The sequence below is a fragment of the Lissotriton helveticus genome, chromosome 11 (genome assembly GCF_964261635.1).
Source record: "Lissotriton helveticus chromosome 11, aLisHel1.1, whole genome shotgun sequence".
Lineage (NCBI taxonomy): Eukaryota > Metazoa > Chordata > Amphibia > Caudata > Salamandridae > Lissotriton > Lissotriton helveticus.
The window spans coordinates 799,031,566-799,049,951 of NC_136072.1; the positions used below are offsets into that span (position 1 = coordinate 799,031,566).

Consider the following 18,386-nt stretch of genomic DNA (forward strand, 5'->3'; position numbering starts at 1 on the left):
GAAAATCGGAACCCCTAGAAATACTCCTTAAATGGGAGCAAATTTACTACTTTTGGGAATTCACAAGTGTTGCAAAGTCATCCTGTGCCTTGGACACCCCCCAACTTTTTGCTGACTGGAACTGGTGGTAACTGACTCTGACTGACCCTGGGCTGTGTTTAACCAGGCCCAGTGCCAAGCTAAAAGGAACACATTAGAATACAGTTAAGACACCCAACATACACTAGGGTACACTATGGTATGGTGGGGTACCCCTGTATTTGGCATGACCTACCCCATAAGCCCATAGTATGTAATAGGGCAGGGGATTGAAACTACCTAGAAGTCTCCAGTATCCTGGGGCATGGCAGTTTAGAGGCCAGCAGATTTTCTGCACTAGCATGTGTGCAGTGCTGAAGCCTGAGGTCAGTTTAAAAGCATTCTTGGTGGCCAGGACAGCTTTTAAACCTTAAATTGTGCACAAACTCGACTTTGGGGGTAGAGGCCCTTAAAAATGAAAAACCTACCATGTTATTGCATATTGGGGACCCCCAGGGTCACCCCTAGGTATCGCAGGGGCGGGGGAGGGGGGCAGTTATCTATGAGGAGCGCCCTTATAAAATGAGTTTTTATATGCCTGGGTACAGTGAAATTTTACATTTCACTCCCCACATTGTGTTAAAGAGCTGCTCAAATTCGACTTTGATGCTAGAAGAATTGGGTATGGATAATCTGCATGATTTCTGCAGATTCAGAACCCCTGAAGTCTCCCCTAGGTGCACAGGGGGTGGGGGTCCTGTAGAAATTAGGGAAATACTTATAAAATATGGTTTTATAAGCCCTGGCGCTACAAAAGTGGCCCCAGTCATTTTCCCCATTGCAAACCCCATGGCCCATAGGTTAACATGGTAGGAAGTTATTCGCCCTGTTCGTTCGGAGGCCGCACACGGGGGGAATCGCGGCCGCACGGAAGTGGTTAATAAATATTGATAGGAGAGGACTAGCCGGACCATTCAAAGACTTCCCAGAATGGTAGTAGTAAATCCAACAATATTATATTGTTGATTTTCTCCTGAAGTGTACATACAAGAAGTTATAAGACTTTCTTGTTTGTAAGTCCAAATTCAGCCTTCCAGTGGTCTGCCCTGATTGGTCAGAGTTAAGTGGATTAGCCAGGCTGCTTTGAAGAGTTGATAAGGAACCCCTCGGGTTAATCACTCTGCTGGGAGGGCAGTGTGCTGGTCTATAGGAATGCCAGGCCAGGGGGTGGAGACGTAAACCATCCGCTTCAAAGGTAGAGGGGAGGCCTGGGTTTCAGTCCACTCGTACAGTCTTGACTCAGAGTCCGGGCTAGGCTTAAGGAAGGTATGTGCAGATGGTAGGGGGAGAGTCCAAGGAAATAAGCAATCCCAGGGGGTGTGTTTAGTCAGCTCTTACCTCCTTGCTGGAAAATCAGCCATTTTGGATTTGGAAGAATGATGCACTCTGGGACAAACTAATGCCACACTCTACAGGATGTGGTCATAACTATGAGGAGTTGCCCTGCTCCCATTGGTCAGCCGTGACCTGGTGCTTGACCCAGAGAATTTTGAATAAGTATCTGAGAGGGGCAGAGCCCTCCAGATCTGCTGCTTGAAACTGCATGAAGCAAGAAGTGCCCTGCTGAAGTTTGCTGTGCAAGGAACTCTAAGGCCTGACCTATGAAGACTGCACCATCTGAAACTACAGCCCTGTGGATTACCTTGCTGCCCAAGGACCAAGAGTGGACTCCCTGCAAGCTACAGGTTAACAGAGCTCACCTGGACAGCCCCACAAAGAATTCAAAGCCTGGAGTACCAGTGGATTTGTAAGGGTTTTGTTCAAGTGGATTGCGAAATTGAAGCTTCACACTTTCAAGGGCCCTCTTGGAGATTCCAGAACCTTGGATTGTGTGTTGGATACTTTGGGACCTGCAAGCAGAAGCCCAGGAAGGTGTTCTAACTGGACCCCGCTTGCTGAAGAAGGCGGCCCACTACAGTGGTGAGAATTCTTCAGAACAATTTATAAAGGTGTGTCCCTGACAGAGAAAACAAAATGACTTAAAGGGGCACTGTTGGTTTCTAAGCACTACAAAGTGAGTAATCTTTAAGAATTCATATCTCTGGTTCCCTACAGTGGATTATTTTCATTTTGGTGTCCTTTAAAAGATAAAACTATTACCTATATTTATAAATTGGTGTTGGATTTTAATTTTGTGTTGTGTCTTAATTATTTATTGAAATGGTGTTTTTGAATGCTTTTACATACCTGTCTTTGAAGTTAAGCCTGTCTGCTCGCAGCCACGTTACCAAGGGTTGAGCAAAGGAATAATTTTCTAAGACCTATGCTGAGTCCTATCATGTGTTAGTGGCCTTATTGCCAGTGGCAGACCTACATTTGCTCTTACCAATAACCCACTTTCCAACAACAAGTATTGGAAGTAGTAGGCTTGGAAAGCTGCCCCAGTCCCAAGTTTCCAGGCATACTACTGGCAATAAAAGACCAATAAGGTGAAGGGATGCATACTTACAAATAATCTAACCAGTGGCAATTGCTTGGGGTAGCATTCCAAGCCATCATTTTTCACCCACTCTGGCACTCTAGAAACGCCTACCTAGTGCTGACCCTGTTCCTCAAGAAGGCAGTCCATCCTGAACCGTGGTCATCTTAGCACTCCACCCTACAGCCCACTTATTTTGTTAGTTGGGAAGTTTTAGACTCACCCCCCTGAATCTCATTGACTGGGCTACACCCCTGAGTTCAGTGTAAAGCAAAAAGTAATTAGGAAAGAAGCATGGGCCTGGAATGGCAAGGTAGGGTAAGAGGACACTAAGTTCAAGCAGCCGATGGCCCAGTGAAAGAGAGGAGGTTGGGCAAAGGAAACTCATACAGATTAGAGAGCAACATCCTCACATGAATTACCTGAACCAACTAACAAACTGCAGAAGAGGAAAGTTAAGAGGGCAAAGCAACACTTGGACAGTACCAGCACATGGACAGTACCAGGCTGTACCGCCTACAGAAGGAAGATAGGCATAGCATAACTTCTGTGGAAGTGACACATGAAAAAACAGGACATCTACTGGGAATGTTCCCTATTTATATCAAGAAAGGGAAGAGCTAGTAAAGTGGAATAGGGGTATGACAGGATAACTAAATTCGGTCTGTAGAAGGAGCAAACCTCATTTTCTAAAACAGTCTGTTTTTTCAAAAACCCTTGAGTAACCACACTCTGACAGAGTAAACACCGTACTCCTTAATCTAAATCAGCTGCTTTGACCCAAATGGCGTTGGTTACAAATATCAAGAGATTGGACCCAGAATTGCTTCATGTTATATAGCCATTTTGTTCATTATTGCCTGCTATTGCTCAGATATTATTTTCAGCTTCTCATGTTCTTCTGTTTCAGGGTGACTGGTGGGGAGCTGTTTGAAGATATTGTCGCCAGGGAATATTACAGCGAGGCGGATGCAAGGTGAGTAGAAGACCCAACCTACCGCACCTATAACCGCCTCCTCCTCCTCCTCCTTCCACCACCCATGCTCCATGACCTCTTCCTCCATACCCCTCATTCAGCCTCACCATGTGCTTCTGGTGTTCCCCTAACCCAATTATTGTACTATCTGTGGAACATCCCCATATCATTACAGAAAGAGGCCTCACAGAAAGCTTGCCCTACACCCTTCATCCAAAGGGTCCGTTTACTTCAGCCTCACAAATATCTGCATAACCTTTCTTAGTGGAATGTAGGTTTCCGTGTCCTTTTTCACAAAAGCTCCAGCAACTATTCCTCTCCCGTTTTTACCACCTCTGTGAGAGATGCCCTCAGACTCTGGCAACCAATATTTTTGAGAGTCCCATTGTTCATCACTAGAATATATACCAGAACATTCAATTACAAAGACTATTTCGGTTGTTACCAGTTTTTTTTCAGTGGAGTGTGTTGGGTAAAATGCTCCCTTTAATTAGCTTTTCAAGTCACACTCTGGGGAAACTCCTGTAAGTGTCCGAGAGTGTATTTCAACACACATTCCTTTGTCAGAGTTTAATCAGTCCTTCTGTTGTCCTGGTGTGTACAAATCCATATTTTGAAGTGACCTAAAAATGAGTGAGCAATACAGAATTTGAAATATGAAGTTGAGTAAAGTATACAAATATTCCCCCAATGGATTTTTTTGTTCTCCTATTCTCCATTATGCCCTTAACAGAAAAACAATAGTTGGGAATGTATTGTGAAACTTAGGGATTCGCCGGTTAATGATTTTGTAATCTGCTATTTCAATTTTTTTTTAAATTTAGTTGTATTACGGACCTTAGTTTTAGATTTTTAGGTAGTTCTATGCATATGTCAGTGGTGAGGGGGGAAGTCGTTTATAGTAAAAGGTATGTTCCATGTCTTTATTGAAACAACCTGGTATCCGTGTCTCCCATACATAAAAGGCAAGGTTCCAACCCATACGTTTCAGCGTGGAGTCACCCACAATACAACGTTTCGAAATCATCCAGTCTTTTTATTTCTCCAATATACCTTCTGTCACTTTTTTCACAATTTTAACATCTGAAAGTTAACATTTAACAGCTGCGCTCATACACATTTCAGTTGAAATAGAGGCACATATTACTTTGTTATTTAATGTGGAGCACTAAGCCATCGCATTCACATAAACTAACAAAGTAATGTGTTACTCTCTACATCTCCAGTGAGTCTTGGAATAGCAAGTAGGGTTAAAGATGGCGGCTGCGTACAGTTAACATTCAGCTACTAATGCTAACCAAAGTAATAGAAATTATGCTGGAAAAATTAAATAATCGGATGGGTCTATGACCTTTAATCCTTCGTGTTAAAGTTTAAAATGTGCGCTCTCTCTTCTTTTGAGTGAAATCAGAAATTCCTTTCACTACCAGGCTGCTAAGAAGGGCCTTCACCGTTCTACAGAATGCATTCTGCTGTAACACATTGTGCAGCTAGTGTTCTGCATGTTCTAGATGCCCTGTGTTCCCTTGTTTAAATCGGCTATTGCCCTCACTTAATAATGTACACTTGGTTAGGATTCCATATCCACAGTGCTATATGCTAATATTTAGGTTCTGACCTTGACAACATATGCGAACTAGCTAGCTCAGTTTGTTTCGTTGCCACCTCTGCTGATAGTTTATAAACAGGGAGAGACATTTTTTAGGGACCCTATAAATATGGATACAGGCTCATACTGTATTATTGATGTTTAACAAGGCTTCTGAGCCTCCTGTATTAAATTTGAGAACTGAGTTGATTCCAGGGCATTTTTAAGCAGGGTTGTGGCCAAGGTGAACGAGGACTCCACTACACCCCAATTAAGGCTATGCTTAACTTTCCAACTTGAGTGAAGGGGACCCATTTTGTCTGTTTTCCTAAATGTCCAGGGCATGCTTGATTTTCCATTGGTGGTCCACCCTTGCAAGACTTAACCTGTAATCTTTGTCACAAATAACATCTACCACTTTCCTATAGCGTGCTTTATACAATACTCATCCTTTCTGATGTGTAAAATGGGTATGAATCACGCACAATTTTCAACTTGCCTGCATCACCCACATTTATGGTGCTGTTTGACAACTCACTCAGCCCCAGACAGACTCCCATCCCCTTCTAAAGTAAATGGATCATTTCCTTTGCATTTTTTTTTTCTTGGCCAACTAGCATGCAATGGCTTCTCTTGTAACCAAGGAACCCCCTTGCCGCCTCACAAACCCCTCTCACCTGAGCCTGCCACTGCATTAGCAAGATTGACTGTTACATTAACATACTGCTGTTCTGAATTGTAACAAACTCATGTAAGTAATATCTCTCCTATAAAACACATCTGTCCCTGGATTGCAGTTAAACAAATCCTATATTGAATCCAAGTCTACTTATTGTCAAGTATTTATTTATTTTTTATACTGTGCTTACGGTCATTTTGCAGCATAGTAAATTAATGTTAAATGGATACACTCTGTGGCATCCAGTCATATAAATTGAAAGACACTGGTTGATGATTGGGAGGACTTTTGTATCAAAACCTCAAAGGTTGAGTCTGTGGAGGCCTGAAAACAATTTTTGGTACGTTCAGGTACATTATTAATTGGTAAAAGTAGTTTCTTGGATTTACGCAAAAACATCTGTAAACAAACAGTTGTCGTCATGGCTCACTTGAAGACTAACAGGATGGATTGGTCCTCAGCTATGGCCTAAGAGGCTCCAGAATTGTAGCCCCAACATTCAGTCCTGGACTTATTATTGTGTAGTCTAATCTGGGTGACCGGATCATAATGCCCTACCCAAGGATGCAGCCAAAGGTCTACTTAAGTGCAGTCTACTTTAGGCATTTTGGTCTGTTGCGTCTGAACGCTGTGAAAACAGTGCGGTGCTTTCAGTTTTATAAGTGCACCCCTTTCGGAGAAAGAGTGAAGTGAATTTACTTACTTCGCACAAACTTGTTTGCTTGATTGTAGATTCTATGAAGATCTGAGATGTCTTTCTTTAGAGCCCTGTTCTAAACTGTTGTAGAAATCCATTCATGATAGTACAAAGGTCTAGTTAATTTCACGTGGTGGCTCATTCATAAGAGGACTCAACTTGGTCTTCTCCGCATCACTCATCAGAAATAGTTATGTTGTTTAGCACTGACCTGTGATGTGATCTTGAGCTGCCGGTCACATTTACTTTGGTTTTCTAGAACTTAGCAAAGTGAAAATGAAAACGTACTGTGCTTTTTTTCTGGAAAGTTAAAAACTGGTATTTGTACTAGCAGTTTTTCCTCACATCAGTCCGTGTATAAAAGTAGATTGCAAATCCTTCCTTTCAATATAGAAAGGCTTAAAACACCCCACTTTAAAAAGCACCTGAAAGTGAAGGTTCAGGTCTGTAATTCTAGTCTGCATTCTCCATCTGTTGGTGTAATCTATGAAGAAGGAGTAAAAACACACCCTAAAGCACCTTTGTTGCTCTTGTTATTGCCCCCTTATACAAGAATTGTTTAGGTGAATCACAACTGCTAGCACCACCAGCTGTGGCAGACTACCTACTCTGTTTACAAAGTTCATTCTACCCATACATGTTTTCCTGTCAGTCACTACTTGGGTGACATGGATGATCAAGATCTCTCTACCCACATAGCCCACCCAAGGGTCATATGGACATCAAGCATCTGTAATGACACATTTGTTACTCTCAGCCAAACTTCTTGATATTACCCACTATATACAAATTCTCTGTTTCTGTATGAAATCTATTTTTAATTTTTAATTTGGAATTCCTGCTTGAAACATTTAGTATTGTTTCACCTATGTGCTCACACTGGTTTTACATCAACTCTTAAGAACGCAAGAAAATAAATAATCAATAAATAAACACATATATACATAAAGCATACCTGTATAAACAATTGCATAGAAGAAATTAACAGGAGACGCGTAAAAGGAATAAGAGCAGATAAGGTTCCAGAAACACATTCGTTCCACTTAATGGCTTTGACCTTTATATAATAAAAAAAAATAACATTTCAAACTTTGATAAGAAGAGTAAACATGTTATGGAGGCATTAATACCTGGTTGTTTAAATAATGAGATAGTAATGCCTGTGTACAATCAATATATATTGATTGTTATTTTTCTATTACTTTAACTCTTGTACCGTGGTTTCACAGATTAAGGGTTTGAGATTAAAAAACAAATATTTCAAGCCTTAAAGACATAAATACATTGTCTATTGGCTGATAGTTTAACTCACATTGTTTTATTTGAATTTAAAGAGGTTTGTTGAAAAGATCAACTCAATAAGAATATTCAGTTAATTTGTTTAATTATATTTTGAGGTGTTTCCTATGTGAAGTATTTAATTGAAGGTTAAGCAGTATCACTTCAAAATATGGATGCAGCCATGGTTAATACGTATCCCTACCTGATTTTACTTTACAGATTTACAATAAAAGCATTTAGGGCCTGTTAATGTAATCCTCATTCACCGAATAGCGACTAGGCCCATTGCCATATGTAGGGTTTGATCCAATTTTGGCAGACACTGGATGGGAAGTAATTGAGAGCTGTGGGTGGGAGCTAAGTGAAGTGCCCTGGAATGCTTTGTTCTTCCACAATTTCTTGCTGTGTCGACTTGTTCCCCCTTCTTTCAGCAGTGTTTTAGGTTGGTTTTCATGGATAACAAGATTTTCCAAAGTCCATCCAAAATAAAAAGCTATATCCGTGACAGATTTAAAAAAACACAGACGATGTAGATGATTCCCACATAGATTCACTGTCTGGAAATATAATTCTAAGGGGTGTTTGAAATTATGATTTTACTGACAAAGTTTTATGGACCTGTCAAACTCCAACATAATGAAGCTACAAAGTTTGTCACCTTTGTTCACGTTTAAAACTTCACCTCCATGCAAATTTCCACTAAACAGCTATCCGCAGAACAATGTTGCTACAGAAAATATCTTTGCAAACTCCCCAGAAACGTTGCTATCACTTGTTTTTCACCCTGCAAAATCTACTTATTGCAGGAGTTTCCACTTGCTATTTTTCTATACGTTGCCAACTTTGTGTCATAATATGAAAAATGCAACGTCTTTAGAAGACTTCACCAAGTTGGTAAAAGGCAACAGGTAAAAGGCAACATTACAAATTTTGAAAGCCTAAACAATTATCCTGTGTGGATATATATAAAAGAAGACATGGCTTTTGCCTTCATGGATGAATGTTGTTCTACAAGTTTGCTCATATTAACCTGAGATCAAACTCTTAGCAACACAACTTGCAGTGCTGAATGCCCCAAAACTGCTACTATAGTGACATAGTGGGCTAATAACTCAGACTGTTTACTGGTCCGCTTCAGGCAATCTAACAAAACTGCATAAAACAAAAGAAGCAGAGATAGTCAAATTGAACTTAATTCTTCCAAATGGGCCATGTCAGTCATGAATAAATCACCCACAGTGTTCCCCCTTTGGGATGTAAAATATTTCTTATATCAGTTCTTACTTGCTTCATATATTCTTTGTACGGAAAGGAAGGATTGAGATGAATTACCATTCTTCTCATACACTTTGCACAAGTGCGAATATCAACTAACTTGTGTAAATTATATATCCATCTGTTCCTGAGTGAGCTGTAAAAATCGAGAACATATGTCACAAAGTGTGCATTGCATACTTGGTGTAAAGTACTGGTTGGTTGTTTGACTTACCATAACAGTAGTGTAAATAAGTGTTGGAAATGCTGTTCTGAAAAAAACTTTTTGTTTAATTCTGATGATCAGCTGCTCTCTGGTCATACAACACTGCTGGTCTGAATTGCCTTGGGCGTATTTATATATGGTGAGACCATTGAACTTCACTATGGTTTCTACCTCCAAGTTACCCAAATGTGCTATCCTAAATGTGATGTTTATCATTAGGCAGTCTAGTCAACTGGTAGTCACAATCGGCATTAGTCACAATTGGCATTCTAATTACAAAGCACAATTGGAGTGCACAATTAGTTTAATGAGCTATTGTGTTATACCCTGTTTGCAATATAATTGTTCCTATTTATTTGATATACCTTTGATATTGGTTTCTGGAACTCATGCAGCAATGGCATTGGACAGAGAGAGACACTGGCTCAAATTGCAATATAATGTAAATATAAGGACACCTTGCTATTAATATCTGTTCCCAAGGCAGGGAAACGATCAAATTGTAATATACCATTCTTTATTATTCAGATTGGAAGACATTTCTGTAAGATTAGACCACGTTTTAGATTCTGCTTACATTTTCTTGGTTAACTAAAGAATGCTGACTAATCTCAAATGCATTTAGTTGAATATCTTTTTTGTGGGCTTGACTACTCTGAAATTTCACTGTGGTCAAACATGGTCTGTGTGCCCTGAAAGACCTCAAGATATGCTACTTACCTGCCCGTTCTTTTGTCCTTAGACTTTTCTTATTTTTATTCTATTCCATAACTCCACTGTATCCTAGTCTTGACTAGTACTAACAATATTGAAACTAAAAAGAGACTAACAGAGAAAGAGAAACATCCTTATTGAGGTCAACCTCAATGTAATTCGTTCAAGCACTAGGCATGAATCCATACAATCAGATGTTCCTTTAGTGGAGCTTGACTACTGACATAGCTTGGTAAAATGACTGCCTTAAGATAGACCTTGTTAACTCTGTGAGGTGATAGAATGTGGTCACTGCCCAGGGAAAGACATTGCTCTGCTGTATGGGTAGTAGGTTGAGACCACAGCCACATAACAGCATTAGTTTGACCGCTCTGGACCAAATCAAGGAGTTGACATTGGCTGACTTAATTAAAGAGTGTAATAGATCACAGACCTGTGATGGACACTGGTTGTCCATGCAGCACAGCAAAGTGAGGCTACTGCTCTGTGGTAGCCATTCGTGACCAAGGGGAGAGGTTACAACCTCATGACACTCATTTGTTGGACAAATAAGGCAGCAGGAATAAAGTAGTCACAGATCAGTAGCAGTTGTCGAATGGCCAGCCAAAGGAAGCAGTAAAATGAGTCTCAGCCTGTGTTACTCATTGAAATGAGAAGACCAGATGAGATCAAAGCCCTGTGAACGTCATTGAGTAGCAATGCAACATCCATTAACAATGCTACGTCAGCCCTTGGTGAGCGAGATGAGCACGCAGGGTGAAATCACACTCCTGTAACAGTCATTAATTCACTTTGCCAGACCGCTGCTTGATAACGCAGTCCTTAAAAGCCATCAGGCTGAGGACATAGAGCTGTCTCGACCAGTCATAACCGGCATATATCATTTACACTGAGTGGATACAATCTGCGGCGAATTCCTGCTTTTGGTTTCTACAAGATTGTTGCCTAATTGCTATTTCTACTTTTGATAATTAGGCTCCTGAGAGGTGCCATTGCGAACTAAAAAAATAAATGCTATTCCCTGTTAGGTCTACTTTGCTAAAGGAGAGTGATGGTCCTTTAAAAAAAAAATCTTTTGTCGGCTCCCTTTTAGGGAAGGCGTTTATGATTATTTGTATTTTCAACTTGTTTCATTGATCTAGATTTTTGGTAGGTCTATTCTCTGAGCCATATGTGAATGAAAAGCCTTGTCCTTCAGACTAATACTTGGAAGGACCCCAAAAACTGTTCTAGCAGGGGCATAACATGGACCCCTTACAACGCAGGGTGTCCTCACCATGCATGGATCCCCAATCTACTCTAAAGCTTATACAGATCTGTGAGATATGGGAGCTTCTGGGGCCCCTCGTCACATTCTACAGGGGGCTTGCATCATTTTGCGTTACACCACTGTGTTCCAGGGTTGCATTCTAACATGTTCGTTTTGAGTGTCTTGATCACCCAGAATCCAGAACTGCTGCCCACGTACATATTGTGATCAAAGGGGCACAGCACCAAAATATGGAGAGAAAAAAGACGCTGCAGAGCACCAGCCAACTGTTTGCCTGCACAGCGGGCCACTTAGCTCCTCATTAAACCAAATGCTCTTGGTCATAGACCACCAGGGTGTACCGATCATACCTTTTGGGTCCTAGGTTCATTTTCGTGCCCATATCCCAACCTCCAACCCATTTCCCGCCACTTCCACCTCCACTGCTCATTGTTCGGCCTCTTTTAGACCATCCAAATGCCCCCCTCCCATCATGGAAGGAATGCAAGTGCTGCAGTCTGCGCGCACCACACTTTACCCACTGCCCCGCCCAGTTTCTCAAACCAAGCCTCCCTCCCATCCCCCAGTGATAATTCATTGTTGTGTCCAACCTTTCAAGACATTCTGTTTTTCTCCTTGTCTCGCCCCTGCCCATCCTTCCCTTTCCTTCTCCTCTACCTCATCCCTCGGGTGTGTAATGTCTCCTGCTTTTTCACCTGTCTCCTGTTATTTTCTATTTGTATCACTTGCTCGCTACTCCATCTTGTTCTCTGTCCCTGCATCTCTTTCCCTTTCCACCTCTTCCCCAAAGTGGTCTTCCCTTCCCCTCACCTCCCCGCATCCTAATTCTCCTTCTCCTCCTCGAAACCTTTCCCCCATAATCCATTCCTGCGCCTGTATTACCATCAACATGTCCATCTTACCTGCCACGTCTTCTTTCTAACCCCCTTGCCCTTTCGCCACTCCTTTTTTGCAATGGTCCAATTTATTTTTCTATTTCCCCCGTTATTTTGTATTCTTCCAATGTTGTCTGCTCCTGTCTGTTCTTTTTCTCCTATCCTGTATTTGCCACACTGTACCTTACATTCTCTCTGACCTGCTTTCTTCTGTATCCGCCGTCACTTCTCCTTTTGCATATTCTCTTGCAAAAATCCACATTATCTTCCCTACACGGTCTTCTTCATATCTCTACCTCACATTCACCATGATTTGTGTTTATTTCCATGCGTCCCTTCACCTCACCTGTCTCTTCCTGTACACCTTCATTTGATCTCGATTCTCTGTTCACACTACCACCCTTCCCCCTCCAACCTTCTGCGTTCTGCCTCTTCCCCTCTATCTTTCTGACTGTTTTTCACCAATCACTTTTCCACTGCAAACTATCTCTTCACTATCTCACTTCATTATTCTCTGTGTTTATATTCAATACATGTAACTGCATCCTCGTTGTACCTCTCCCCTTTATCGTTCTTTCCTCTATGTATCACTCTGCCCTGTATATATCAATCTCTCCTTTCATCGGTGTCTTCCCGTGCCTTGTTCACTTTCTCCTCTATGGCTCAACCCTCATTTACATCTCTCACATATGTATCTTTCTGTCACTCTCTGAACTCCTTGTACCTATGGGGTCTCTATACAACTCTGCCTTCTTTGAATGTCTCTCTTCGGTATTTTTTCTCTTTTCTGAATCCCAATCTGTACATGTTTCTCTGCACCTTAATTTCCTTTTTTCCTTCCCTGTATGTCATCCATCTTTCTACACCATGCCTTTCCACCCACTTTTGTATGTTGCCTTCTATACCTTCTGTTCCACTTTCTGTATTTCACCCTTGTTTCGCCTCTTTCTCTGCTGTTTCTATTCCTCTCTCCGTACTCTGTTTCTCTCCGTCCTGTGCCCCCCACCTCTCTGCCTGTCTCTCCCTCCTTCCCACCCCCGTCTCCCTGTTTTGTTTTACAGTCACTGTCTTCATCAGATATTAGAAAGTGTCTCTTTCACACATCACTGTGATATTGTGCACAGAGACCTCAAGGTCAGTATACCAAACTTTTCAACCTCACAGACATGATTTTGGGGGTGGATGGGGTGTGTGGAATGATTTGGAGGAAGGGTTGGGGGAGCATAAATCGTGTACGACCAAAATCAGCACCAACTCCCACCTGTAACCCCCACGTCCAAACCTCCCTAACTGCCTTTTCATTATAGAAGGATCTCCAATTTTCCATTGTATACTGCATGAGACAAATTTGCACAACGCGGCAATGTCAAGCACCCCAAAAAGCAAGTGATTTGAGGTGTTGTGGGAGGGAGGAGGAAAAAAGGGGGACATTTGTGGAGGTACATACAAAGTGGGAACATGCTCCCTTGCTCCTCCCAGTAGAATGAATTTTGAGTCGCCCAAATATCAGAGGATGAGTGGTTTGTTGGAACGTGGGGAGACTTCCCGACAGTACCTCTGTAGGTCTTGCGTAGAGTACGCTACGGGCCAGCATTACTACCTCGAAATGAATAACTCTGGTGTTTGGAAGGCCACAGGCTGCATATCAGTCTTAGAGAATCTCTCAATTGACTGCTCCACCTAGAGATACCAAGTTGTTTCTGTCCCAACCAAATTGCATTTTGGGAGACTGAATGTCAAGCAAGCAATTGTTGGTTTGGCCGAATTCGACTAATCAAAATTAACTGCAGGGAGTTTAGGAGACAGGCTGCTACCAGTTAATTATGGCAAAAAAATGAAATCCCACAAACCCCAGGCTTTGCAAAAGAGGGAGCACCATGATTCTCAGCATGCTTTAGGTCTATACCGAAACAGAAGCTCAGAGTTCTACCTTTTTTAATATCATTCTGAGGCTTGCATTGTTGGAAATAAGCCATACCGTAGTTCCCAGCATGCCATGTGAATGAGTTCACTGCCGTCCCCAGCATGCCCTGGAAATGGAGCTAAACTGTAACTCCCAGCATGTTCTGATAATAAAATTGAACTGTGGTTCCAAGCATGCCCGAGAATATGAACTGCAGTTCCTAACATTTTCTGGGAATGGGGGTGACGCACAATTCTTAAATTCACTGGGAATGAGGCTAAACTGTCTTTGTGGAATTCTCTGGGTTATGAGGTTGAACGATGGTTCTGGAATTTTCCGTGAATGATACTGAACTGGGGTCCCAGACTTCCCTGGGAATGGAGCAGAACTCTGGTTCAGGCATGCCTTAACCATCTCTTTCTGGCTTTTGGTGTTGGAAGTGTTAGCTGCCTTCTCTCCATAGGGCTCCAGCAATCCGGCAGACCCTCTCTAGTCTCCGTTTGAGACATTTCCTTTCACTGTGCAGAAAGCTGGTATAGCAGCTTTATATAAATACAAAGGCAAGAAAAAAAACGATTAATTCCGAGAGGACCTCACTGTCTCATTTTCTTCCATTTCTTTATCACTCTCTTCAGTTTCTCTTCTTTCCTCCCTATCTTACTTTTAGTCTCTCCTCTGCCTCTTTCTCTCCCGTGGCCTATCTCATTCTCTGTGCACTTCCTCTATCTTTTTCTCTCAAATTTCGTCCTCTCCTTCCTTCTCTTTTCTTTCAGTATCGCTACACTCTGTTCTTTCCTGTGACATCTCCTTCCTGTCTTGGTGCTTGCATTTACTGCCCGTGTGGTCCTTCAGTCAGTGCCTCCTTAAGCATGCTCTGCATGGCACCATCATTTATCTGTGCTACGAAACTGAGTGTTGTAGTAACACATGATGGCTGGGTCAAGGGCAAGAGGTCACAAAGAAAATGCTAATAGGGGTGTGAGGTCGGGATGTAGGACACAGTTCATAAAGAGTGCACTATCGAATGCTTGACTTTGGATTCGTCTGAGGTGTCCCCATCAGGTATTAAAATTGGGGGCATTGCACATGCCAGTGAGAATGCGGGAGGGGGGGACCCAGTCTATTATAGGCCAACAACTGAAAATGTATGAGGTAATAATCACAGGCTAAAGGGGTGGGTGCCTGGGATGGAAATAAGATCATTTTGGCAAAGTCACTAAAGGTGTGGAAACCTGCAGAATCCATTTGAGCAGCACAGTTAACGTCTTTAGTGTTGAGCAGCTGTTTGTAGTTTGGGAGTCTGTTCTGTCTTTTTTAGTTAAGTGATAATTGATAATGCTTGCTGGGTGCTCTGTCGTGCTCTGTCGTGGTATGTCAGACACTTGTGGATGATTTCTGGTTGTATGTTGATGTTATTTTTGTTGATTGCTTATACTAGCAGGGTGGTTTTTGAGTGCACCAGTGCATGTATTTGCTGAAGGAAGGGGAATGTTTTGCAGTTTGATGTGTACGTTTATCTTGCTGAGTGCTAGTTGAAAATTTGTCATTTACTTTTTATATATGTTGTCGTTTTTGGGATGAATTCCGATTGTTTTTGATAGGTTGATTCTTTCTGTTTATTTGCTTTTTCAGTTGCTGGTCAGTGATATTCCGCTGCTTCCCTTGATCTATTTTGTTATTTACTTTTATATTTTGGCTAACCTTAGGATTTCTTATAGTTTGACACTTATTTTGTAATTGATTGGGTGGCTTTTGGTCGTTTGTCTTGGTTTGCAGTTAGTATGATTGGATTTTTGTTGGGTTGCCAAGGGCATTTTAGAGGTTTAGGATTCTTATTAGTTTGTTCTGCAATTGTTTATTTATTTTCAGATGGTTTTGGTTGCTTTCTTAGCATTTTTCTGTGTTGTTTAAGGGGTGGTTTTTGGTTGTTGACACAGTAACCTTTTCTCCTGATATGAATTTTGCAAATTTATTAGGTGATTTTGTTAGTTTGTCTATGCTTTCTATGGGTTTCTGGTAGTTTTGGTTGACTCGTTGTTACTGGTAATTTGCAAAATACATTCTGTTAGAGTGCAGTTTGCCTTCTGCTAGTTGCAAGAGGTTTTCTAGCTTTTTACTGGACCCTTTTTAGGGAGTTTGTGAGGTGTCTCTTAATTTATGTGGCACTTTCTGGTGTTTTACAGGTGGTTAGTAGCTCTTGGTTATGCAGTGCTTTATTTGCATGATCTTTTTAGTTGTTCACATCAAGCATTCAAATAGTTTAGGTCTTTTATGTGTCCTTCATTGTTAATAACTTTTTCTTCGGCATATCATTTTAAGTCGAATTTCAGTACTTTTTTCTTGTTTGATACTTTTTTTACTTTGTGTGGAATGGTGATACTGCTGAATTGTTTACTGGGTGATCGGGAGTTTGTTTTGAACTTTCTCTGTCCTTCTTTGGATGTTTGTTGTTTTTGGTTGTTGGCTAGTATTTGTTCTTTCTTTTTAATCCTATATACTTTTTTGTGTGGTTTGTGGGTGTGTCCAGTTGTTTTGCTTGGTGTGTTGTGGTTATCTGATGGAACTTTTTATAGGTTTTCTTTTTGTCTTTTTGATTGTGGCCTGGTGTTTTTTGGTGGCTAGTGTTTGGGTGATTGTCCTTTGCTTCTCCAAAATTAGCTAGCTGCTTTTTAGTTGTTTTGGGATGTATTATGTTTGTTTTGTTGTTTGACTACTTGCAGCACTGGTGATACTAAGTGGGTGAGTAATAAATATGTGTAGTATTATTTATGTAGTATAGAGTTCAACCAAGATGCTGTATGGTGCTTACAGTGAGTCTATACAGTAGCATTTTAATTTAATAAACTTTTGGTGGGTGATATTAGAATTCTTAAGATGCTGTAGAGAAAGAACAGCTGTCAGTAGGGTTCTAGAATGAGTAAATGTGGTGAATTTTGTTATCTGTAGAATGTGAAGAGATGCCTTCCACGGTGCCTTTAGCTGTTTCTAGAGTGTTAATGGTAGGTTAGACAGAGTGTTTGGATTTCTCTAGCTGGAAAACATAAGTTGTTTTGGTTTGTAGTTTGGCACCATTTGAAGTGTAGATGAAAGGCTGTTATTTAAAGTTAGCCTTGGATGGGAAACTAGTGGGTTCGTTCTTGGAAGATATGCTTTAAATGAGGGTGCAGAGATTAATGTAGAGACATAGGGAACAAATAACTTATTTTTCTGGTATTGACAGACTTCCAGTTAGCATGCATTTTAGGGAGACCTTGCTTAAGGAGCATTTTCAAAGCCTGAACCTAAAAACATGTCCAGTAACTCCTCCACACCCACTCATAGAGTGTGGCGGTAGGATTGTTCTTTTCCTTAAAATACTACGAGAACATGAGTGCCTCTTGGGTGATGGAATTCTTTGTGACCTCTTCTTCCCCTCATCACTACCCCTCCGCACCCCAGCACTACCTTCACCAAACCTCTCCACTCCTCCCATATCTCGTCTGTACCACTCCTTCGCCATCATAACTCCCATCCTCCTGTGCTGCAGTTGATGTGGTGTCTGTCCCTATTAATTACTTTCTAAAACAGGCTGGTATCGGGGGGTGAGGAGTATTTGATCATCCCCTTCCACCGAGATTTGGGAGTGAGGGGCGGGTACAAGATGGGCTCCAGGTGTGAATGATGGAATGTGATGAGTGAGGGTTGAAGGTAAGAAGTCAGAATGACAACCCAGCCCTTTCAAAGAGGTGAAGTATTATAACTTCCATTCTTCATGTGTCCAGCTCAGTGAGGACCTTATCACATAAACAAATTGATTGAAAGGTCAAATACTGGCCTCAGGATGCAACTGGGGTTGGAAATTTGCCTAGAGAAGGACACCAGGCGTCCATTGAATAAGTGCTCATGCACCCGCTGCTTGATGTGGGGAGCAGACCATGAAGAATGAGCTGCTTTCTGGGATAGGACCCTTCAAATAAGAGCCTTCTGAGATATGAATACAGGGATGTCTCGTTTGTGCTTTGCATCAGAAATCTGCAGACACCACAGACTCCCATAACTATGTCTTCAATGTGTAATGTCTGAGGGAGGCAATGTTGTCTTGTGTATTTGCTACTTGCAGCGCTATATACTCTCTTACACTACTGACATCACACACCTTTCCGGTTTCACCTTGCTTTCCACAATATCGGGTCACCTGCCTGATATTCTCTTTCTAAAATCCTAAAACTAATATGGGGCGTTCCATATGTTCTCTTAAACAGATACAGAATAAAATATACTGTAGGGGAAAAATGAATGTCCTCAATTTAAACCTAATAAACAGAATTTTGGGCTGATCAAAAGGTAGCATTTGTTGCTTAGAATATTCTTTGAACTGTGTTTTTCCACAATCTCACCCTAAAAAAAAAATACATTGCCTATTAATAAGCATGTTCTCATTTGTGCA

At 41.4% G+C, this 18,386-nt stretch overlaps 1 protein-coding gene across 32 annotated transcripts in view; it reads left to right on the top strand.

Annotated features, from left to right (window-relative positions):
- Positions 1-18,386, top strand: part of CAMK2B (calcium/calmodulin dependent protein kinase II beta) — an 866,219-nt gene that overhangs the window by 469,069 nt on the left and 378,764 nt on the right. For 20 of the 32 annotated variants that reach the window (XM_078666806.1, XM_078666785.1, XM_078666796.1 and 17 more), the window contains exons 5-6: positions 3,408-3,473; positions 13,119-13,191. In XM_078666806.1, the coding sequence (XP_078522932.1) occupies positions 3,408-3,473; positions 13,119-13,191 (139 nt within the window). The remainder of the gene's footprint in view (positions 1-3,407; positions 3,474-13,118; positions 13,192-18,386) is intronic. The other 12 variants (XM_078666786.1, XM_078666816.1, XM_078666811.1 and 9 more) reach the window with 1 other exon arrangement.